Genomic DNA, 9,735 nt, shown 5'->3' on the forward strand with positions numbered 1-9,735 from the left:
TTTTATAAGTGATAAAAAGGTGAAAATATGAACAGTTTATTCATTTGGAGTGAAGACGTTCTAGAGTTATAGTGACAATAGAAAGTTTGTTGTGTTACGCATTAGCTTACCGAAACAGCAACTTCTTGTCTGTGCAGTTGATCAGGTATTTTAAAAATATTATTTTCATGTTACATATTAAAACTGACTATTTGAAACTTAGGTAGGGCTAAATTAATTTTGAATACAGGATGTGTATACTGTACACGTTTTGAATGGCGTGTGAGTACAAATTTGTTGAGTACAAATTTGTTGACAACAAACCAACACTGGCTTAGGTTTAATATTTCATATTGAATTTACTCGTAATCAGTATGGATTCAGGAAATAAAACTAGGGAAAAGAAAGCCTGCAAAGATTTACGTACCTTGGTTGTTGAATACATTTATGTTAATAGCATTATTTTAATTTGTTTTAAGAATGTTATATGATATTTATAAAAACATGTGTTTATATAGTTAGTTTGATTCAATATGCACTTGGTGGGTTTGCTGCTGTTAGTATGTGCACTTTCTCAGTCGGCGCAAGCACTTCATTACCGCGGAGGAACATTCTATTGGGAGAAAATAAACAACCGGAAGGTAGGCCTACACCAATTATTTGTCTGTATTTTAACAGAAAATAGGCACTACATTAACATAATCTCAATTACTATATTGGAAACAAAGTCATGCTTCCTTATAAATTAGAAATCATATAAAAGCGTTGATAGTACCTATATTCTTGCCATAAGCCTGTTTTTCATTAGCGAATAACATAATATCATTTTCTTTTCGTGTTAACGATACGTGCTACGTTTTAACATTTGTATTCCAAAATCTATGTTGTATGTGCTTCTGAACGTTTTGTTTCGGTAAAACGTCACTATTTTCAATATTCAGGTTGAAATTTCCTGGCGTTTGTCGTTTAAAAAGAGTGAAGGGACCTACCCTTGTGAATTCGTGGGATCCCAGATTCTTGCCGAAGAGATGAACATGTTAAAATGCAAGACGTGTTCCGTTTATGATCAAGAAATTATAAAACGCCTTCCATTAACCTGTATTGCTACTAGCTCAGAAAATGATTGGAATTTGTTTGAAGGTTCCTATACGTATGAGGCGAAAAGTGGTAAATTCACAATGAGGTGAGTTTTTTAAATTATCCGTAGATTTGAACTCGTCACTTTGACGAGACAGTGATAACTAATATTAATTCAGTTAGACAGAAAAATAAGATATAGCCTATAGGAATAACAGTTTTTAATTTTCGTAGAGAAAGTTTAGTGTGGTTGAGACGTGTGGTTGATTCTTTGTTGAAGGTGGCGGCGCCAACCACATACTAAAAAGCTTGTAAACTGAACATATTTCATTTGTGTTCGTTGATAATGCAAAAATATAAATAAAAATATAGTAAAATTAATGTTATGTGATGGAAATATAAAGATTTCCTGAAATTGTATTAATTGTTTAACTGTTTGTATTGAATTATTTCCATTACTCCAGAAAAACATTTTAAAACATAGTTTTCAGCCAAAACAAAAAATAAATATTTAGATTACAAGGGGAGGCAAACTTCTATTTTTATTCAGCTACGAAACTGATGGGCCATGCACATGGAGTAGTTGGCTATATCTGCAAAACTTCAGTTCCGGAAGATGTTGGAACTTACTGAGTCATGTGGACCTATCTATTGACAATAACTCTCCCCGCGTAACGGCTGGACTACCACTCTATCGTGTACGACAAGGATGTGAACTGCTGATCGACTTGAAAGGTAAGAAACATAACAATTATAATTATTATTTACGCTCATTTTTGGCTTTGTTTATTTCATTTCTACTTATCGTAGAGAAATAGCTAACCGGTTCACCATGTAGGCCTTCTCACCAATTCCATTGTTAAGTGTCTTTCACACCTGCTCCGGTCCGGCTCGATACGCATAGCCGCGTGGCCGTCGTGAAAACGAAACCTTGAGGTTCGATTTTATTTTCCGGAGCTTGACCGGAGCAGGTGTGGTGTGAAAGGCCCTTTAGATATGTACTTTGGATAACCCATAGGCTACGCCATTAACATGTTGCAATATTGTGTATTGTTTTATCATATTTTAAATGTTTTTATTATAGGCTAAAGGTATTTTAAATGGAATTTGATATCTTAACTTGCCAAGAAAGACAATTTTCGAAAATATCCTGACAAATAAAGTATATCTATGTCTATACTTAATTTTATGTTTTTTTTCAAACAGCAAGTGATCCAGACGGCGATACAGTCCGATGCCGATGGGCAGATCCAATTAAACAAGAATGCCCAGACGATGCGAATGAACCCCGTGTATGTGGTGACCCAAGTAAAGACCCAGCTAAAGCCGATATTTACGAGGTATTTAATTTTGTTATATTTTGTTTATTCGAAACAAACGGCCAGTGGGTTGCGCCATAACACGTGTCCGCAACCCTTACAGGTAGCCATATACTTTACTTTACCGAAATGTCTATGTGTATTAACAATATAAAACGAATTTCAATTATTTATTTATTCACGTCTACACCGGACAGGTTTATGTTTTTCTTCTGAAGTATAATTATTATATAGAACATTGTTTGACAACCTAAATATTCACAATGTTTTTACTGAATGTAGGATAGGTGCTTAGTAAGGTTTCAGGCAGAAGGAGACTACGTTATTCCAGCAGAAGGACATTACTACGGCGTATCCGTGATGGTTGAAGATTTCGACGAGGGATCGACAAAACCAAAGAGCACCGTGCCCTACCAGTTTCTTATTCAAGTTACTGAACGTTAGTTAGTTAGTCAATTGGCAATTTAACAACAGGACACACTGAGCTCTCCTTGCCAATATAGAAACTCGTAACAGTCCTTTGATCTTATGTATGGCTGCGACAAATACTACAGTACTGTACAATGTACATGTTCGATGAATGTTAGGGCGCGTTGAACTGATCGTGTCGCATCCACAGATAAACCCTTTGATCTCAGCATCCTGTTGTTAGATTGCCTTGGTTTAGTACAGTCAATACTTGGGGTTGGGATGGCCCAGGAAGGTTTCAGAAAGAAGCTGAAATGCGCAGATCAAGGTTGAAATGTTTATTTACCAATTGGATCAACTAATTACCAAGAAAAAACGAATACTATAGTAGAAAGTAGAGTAACAGACAATAAACACTTTGGAGTAACTGCAATTAATCCCATCCATCTATCTACAATACAATATTTCCAATATTGAACTGGAAAATTGTTCAGTGTCATTTATTAGTGCTCAACAATACACATTTATAAACAAATTATCACTTAGTTAAATGGTTCTGCACAAAAAAAACTCCGCACTTATAATAGAGAGTATAATTTGTTCATAATTATGACACTCAACTTATTGTTTATATCGGATTTATTTTAGCCGGTAGTTGCATTGGACCAGAAGTGACATTAGAATACCCATGTTCAAGTATTAAGCCAGGTACACAATGGGAGAGTACGGTTTCTGCGAGACTACCAGAAGAGTCAGATGGAAATCGGTGTGTTCATTGAATATTATTTTTTATCCTATAAATAGTTCCAAGTATAAATAGTTTCGGAAAACATGTTGATGGGATGAAAACTTTTCTGTAATAAGTTAACAATAAAGTTATAAAATAGTTTATAAAAGTTTATCAAGAACTAGGCTTGTCCCTATGCCTTTAGTTATTTATTTTTTTATACAACAACGTTTTTTTTCAGCTTAAAGTATTATACATATGAAACGCCATCTTTGTCAACATATTATCGTTTTGCCAATATTAAGTCGAAATGCTGTATAGAACCTAGACTAATCAAACACCATCAATAACTTTTGTTAACACACGAGTGCGGATTTATTTTTCCTATTTATACAGGGTTGAAGAGATGACGTATATTTTACCAAAAGGCATGACATACACTGAAGATATTCCTCCGCCAGGTAGATTTGTTCAGAGCACTCTCTCTTTTCAAAGTATGAAACTTGGAATATATGAATACACTATAACTGCTACTGACGATTTTGGGTATGAACAGCTTCTAAAATTAATTTAAAAACTATTGTACTTTATAGATTATATTCAAGGATAAATATAATATTAATTGTATATAGACTATTAAATATATCCTGGATTTCTTTTACAAAATCCACTGTAGTACATTTTTATTAAATAGATATTTATTAAACGTTAGTTGCTTTGCTAAATCGTTGACTTTTCATAAATAAACCAAGTACCATGTTCTTATTCGATCTAAAGATTGCAAGGAAAATCTGTCTCTGGAAAAATTGAAGTTACGGGTAAGTTCGATTTTAATACAGTATGCACTTTAAGTAACCCTAGACATAAGTCTATGAACATAAGCTATGGAAGAACTTAAGGACCATGTCAAAATAATTCTACTGCAGTTAATGAAGGAACTATGTTTAAACTTTAACCTGTTTAATTAGCAAGCTTTTTCCGGATAATCATAGGCCTAGGCTATGCATTGCTTATTGCAGTGACTGCCTCCTAAACTTCTACAATAATGTTCTACTAACATCATACGTTCAATGTTAGTTAATTTTGACATGATCCCTTAATATAATATGTAGTTCTTTGATAGTAAACCAGTTATGTAAATAAAACTTACGTTTGCAAGACAGTTTCGTCTAGCTATCAGCTTGCCTTCCTCAGTTGCTATGCGTTATGACGCCGATTGGCCTCCTTTCCAGCCACTGGATGTTTTTGGTGTATAGCCTAGGCGACCAGTCGTCGTCAGTAGCTGATCATAAATATGAGATAGTTGGTGCGCGCCTTCGTCTCTATTCATCTTTTTATTTTTATTTTGCTTTCTTATGCTGATGCTTTCTTTAACTTTACGTTTAAGCCAAACTTGTTCTCTATGTAGTACATCTATATTCTCCCAGTTAGGTATGTGATTGTGTGTGTGAGATGGTGTACATTGGGGAAACGGGTAGGGCACTTAAAACCAGAATTAAATAACACAAGAAAGATGTTGAGGAAAACACACAGAACATACAGACGCGCGCATCGCGAAAAGTCACGGACGATATGACAACACACAATCACATACCTAACTGGGAGAATATAGATGTACTACATAGAGAACAAGTTTGGCTTAAACGTCAAATTAAAGAAAGCATCAGCATAAGAAAACAAAATAAAAATAAAAAGATGAATTGAGACGAAGGCGCGTACCAACTATCTCATATTAATGTTTATATCATCATATCATATCATAACGCATAGCAACTGAGGAAGTCAAGCTGACAGCTAGACGAAACTGTCTTGCAAACGTAAGTTTTATTTACATAACTGGTTTACTATCAAAGAACTACATATATCAATATACGAATCGAAACCAGAAGAAATGTTTTCATTATGATCCCTTAAGCCTACACAATAATGTCATTTCACTACTATAATTGGGCACATCACGCTTTTTTTTTGTCAAACTAGTTTTGTAGACAGAGCTTTAGTTACTGCATTATAACGGAATTCATTGAAGTTTTAGACACAATTTTATTTAAATGTTTGTTTTCTTGTAGATGATGAAACCGTTATTAAACCACCACCGAATCCACAGGTGCTAAATGACGAATCTTACCCAGCTTCCAATAGCCAACTGGATGAAACCAGAGAGTACTGGTTTATTCAGTTTGATGGACCGGTAACGTATCCTCATGATTATTTATTATTATTCAGTAGTATCTCTCTTACATGGAAAAGAATGTATACATCTACTTTCACTACAAGCGTGGATTCAATGTGACTGGTGTCCGCAGATATAACTGTACTCTGATTACCCATTGTAGATTTGTAACCAATTTATGTTTTGAATAATGTGTACAGGTTTCAAGACCGGAAAAATCTGCATATATTACGGTTTTGGATAATAGATTCAGGAAAACATACGCCATATATGACTCAGCAAATCCGGATGAGGTAGAATTTCCTGCAGACAATCCTACGATAGCTCGGTATAAAGCGCCAAAAAACTTACCACCCGGACAAACATATGCGTTACAGATAGAAGAAGGTTTATCAGTTGTCAAATACTCGACATTCTGTGAACTCGCTGCAGAAGTCAATTCAGACACATCAGCATATCCCTTCAGTATTCGTAAGTGTTGTCAATAACTACTGTGATATCTTAAATTAGGTCTACCCATATTAGCCTACTGTAGTAATATTTACTTTGGGTTTCAGAGGTTTACGGATTGCGTAACATTTAAGTACCAGAAGCCAAGATCATTAAAGGAGAATAGGCGTCACGTACACTAATGCACGCATCACAATACGCCTACATGAACAATGATTTTCCTCCTGACACATAGGGGCTATTTTGTAAACGAGTTCATCGAAGTAACCCTACTCGTTTCGAATGATCAGGGAAGAGTGGAATTAAACTCTTCAAACCCTTGCCGATATTTTGGCTTAACCGCTCGGCCATTTGACTCGCTAATAATTGATATTAAATTGACTAAAATGATAGAATTTACATTACTTTATGTAGTAAATTGTAAAATTTGTCCCTATATTTATTTATTCATTATTAATTATTTATTTATATGTTGACGACTCTTGAAATATTTATTTTTATATACTTTTGACTTTTTTTGGTGGAACTAGTCTTAAAGCCCTAAAGGGCTTATTTAAGTTTCTCCATCATAAATGCATTCTACGCTCATGTATTGTTATTACATAATGATGTACGGTATCATCTGAAATAAAATTTAATTTAATTAAATTGGAAACAATATAAATATAAACGATTACACCATAATATTTCTGATTAACTTTAAACATATAGCAACTCCGCCAGAACCAACGGTTGAATGTGATCAGTCAGAAATCACTGCGTCTGTTCCAAAATCATACGCCAATGACAAGTCGGTGGATAAGCTACATCTGATAGACCCACGGTGTAAGAGTAATGATAATGGAACGCATCTAATCATTAAGTTTGCTTATGATTCATGTGGCACTTACATCAAGGTAAATACTTTCGTTCAAGTTTGAAATAAATTCAAATGGTTTGCTTTATGAAGTTATAATTTTTTGTTTTCAATAAATGCTTAAGCCAGGCCAGTGGTGTTGCTTGGTATCCAATATTTTCAATACTCTACAATGAAAGTAATAAAATATGGTCTGACCCATTCACGGTTCCTTGTGTCCCACTAAAAGTAATTTAATTACGCCACGCGTTCAGACAACATGGGTTTAATTGATTTTTCATTTGGCAATAACATTTAAAAATGTTTTCACAGAAAAAATCGTCAGATATCACTCGATTTATCAACATCTTGAGAGACGATCCAGAGCCTTATCAAACAAATAAATTTATAACCCGCGAAAAACGGAAGGTGAACATCAAAATTATCTGTGAGGTCGAAGGGGTTGGGATTGCCAACGTATACTTCAATCCAGACACATCGGTAGAATCCAGTAAGTTCCAATCAAAGACAAGATTGGAATCTATGCTGGAGCTCTACGAAGACAATGGCTATAACGACAAGGTAGAATACGGCACAGAGAAGGAGGTGGATTTTAAAGATACCTTGTATTTTGCCGCCAGAGCACATGACAGTGGTAAAGAGGTTGCAATTGAGAGCTGCAGAGCAACGCCAAAGTACAAATCTTGTACCAAATTTGATAAGAAGTTTGAATTTATCAAAGACGGGTAAGTAAAAGACTCTCTAATTCTTGGTACCAGTACCATAAACAAATTATGGTGGATATCCAACGTTATGCGTATATACAGAATCACATATGACATTGTTTCTATGACCTATGCATCACATTTGATACTGAATCACAGAATTCATCAATACAATATAATTGGCTATTGGTTATTGATATAATTATTATATATTTGCTAAATGGTATTGTAGCACACTGTCCTATCATTTTGCAAAATGTATATATATATATTAATATACCTGCAAGCTTCAGAAACGGATGTTAAAAAACGATAAAAATCAAACTTGATGATTACGTGTGCAGTAATAATTTAAAATGTGAATATGTTTTACAGTTAATTGTTGATGTTTTACTGCTGTTAATTTTCACAGTTTTACTGTCGAATTTTAGTGGGTTATTGATGTTACTGTTGATTGTTGGTGCTTACTTTTAATTGTAAGTCTTTTATTGATTTTAGTGTTCACTGTTTTGTCTTGTTTTTTTCTTGATACAGTTGTCCAGTGGATGATACCGTCATGTTTTATGGGTCTGGGTCGTTCGCTCAGAGACGCTTTTCTATCAAGACATTTGCGATGATTAACTATGGCTTGGACGACGCGGTAAGTGCAATAGTATGTTGACTATGGGGCAGATTCAATTATAATGACCAATAATCTGTTTTAAAGCTTTGCAAACTTTCAATTTGAAATTAAGTTAACCAAACGTACCATAAACTTAAATAAAGAAACAGAAGTAACATTATCTATAATGAACAGAGGACTTTGCTAAAAATCTTTTCCATTGGAGTCTTCAATAGGCCTATAGGGAATATTAAAAAATATCAAATATGTGGAATACTTCACTACACGTATTTTCTCGATTTGCTTGGATATAATATTATCATTAACATACTTTTATTATTGTCAGGTCTGGGTAACGTGTTCATTTGTAACATGTGATCCAACTAACAACCAATCGTATTGCAAGATTTTAAACTCTCAGGAGAGTTGTAATTCGGCCGTACGACGAAGAAAGAGAAGTGCCACCGATGCGGTGACCCAGGCTTTCTTGGAAGTGCAAATAGACTCTGATTTCATGGAATAAGCCGCGGAAGATAATAAGTTATTTATCGAAACTTAAACTTTAAAATTTGTTATTTTCTTTTAGTAATGTATAATGTAATGAAAATTATTGAAAAATGTCTACTCTTGACTCGATGTTGTTTGGAAATATTTCACAATGTTTTGATGTTAACACTATCATTATTCTTTCAAAAAATATCTAATTTAAATAATATTTAAGACTGAAACAAACAAACTCGAACGAAATACGTTAAAAATTCTAATCTTTTTTTGGCTCTAATCATCCATGCTAAATGTTGAATGTCAACTAAATTAAATAAAGACCAGTGTGTATTACTACTGTACCTTAAAAAACAATCTGCTAGATATAGAAGTAGAAAACGACGAAAACTCAGTGCTAAATCATAGTCTTAAGCTCTGTCTACACTATCAAACATGTGACAAAACATTTGATGTGCCCTAATATGGACACGGTGACATCATCACTACCATATTATTATTTGGGCACATCACAATTTTTGATAGTGTAGACAGAGCTAATTATTTTTGCTTGACCTTTTTAATATGCATCCGGCATATGTTTTACTGTTGTATGTTGCTAGTTAGAAATTGAATTTATAAAGTAGATAATAATTAAAGTGCAGTCTAAGCGATCTATTCGTGCCGTCTAATTTAAATATCACATTGTTTATCATACTGCTGATGCAGTACCCGCTGCTTACTTGGGCTTGAATCCAATTATAAACAATAAGAGGCATGTAATAATTTGCATAAAATGCCATGTGAGCTGTCGCACGTTTGGAATTTACTAGCCAGTGTGGTTAGTTGAGACAATAGTATAGACCGGAGTTCTTAATAGTTTTGTGATTGCCATGTTATGTAGTATTACAGAAGTTATAGAATAAATCATTACTTGTGTGGCATGATTACAAGCCTTCTG

General features: G+C 34.1%; 1 protein-coding gene across 2 annotated transcripts; it reads left to right on the plus strand.

Annotated features, from left to right (window-relative positions):
• Window positions 1–51: 51 nt before the first annotated feature.
• Window positions 52–9,723, plus strand: LOC144839567 (uncharacterized). Of its 2 annotated transcripts, XM_078694989.1 has the most exons (15): window positions 52–145; window positions 498–620; window positions 921–1,162; window positions 1,607–1,791; window positions 2,263–2,396; window positions 2,658–2,814; window positions 3,432–3,549; window positions 3,907–4,056; window positions 4,288–4,328; window positions 5,580–5,701; window positions 5,884–6,154; window positions 6,845–7,029; window positions 7,302–7,714; window positions 8,228–8,333; window positions 8,641–9,723. In XM_078694989.1, exons 2-15 carry the CDS (start codon window positions 513–515, stop codon window positions 8,815–8,817), a joined length of 2,409 nt encoding a protein of 802 aa, XP_078551115.1. In that variant the 5' UTR covers window positions 52–145; window positions 498–512; the 3' UTR covers window positions 8,818–9,723. The 2 variants fall into 2 exon arrangements, with proteins under 2 accessions (XP_078551115.1, XP_078551117.1); XM_078694991.1 differs by lacking the exon at window positions 921–1,162 and having other exon boundaries at window positions 1,572–1,791.
• Window positions 9,724–9,735: the final 12 nt, after the last annotated feature.

Source organism: Antedon bifida, chromosome 4 (assembly GCF_963402885.1).
Source record: "Antedon bifida chromosome 4, ecAntBifi1.1, whole genome shotgun sequence".
Taxonomy (NCBI): Eukaryota; Metazoa; Echinodermata; class Crinoidea; order Comatulida; family Antedonidae; genus Antedon; species Antedon bifida.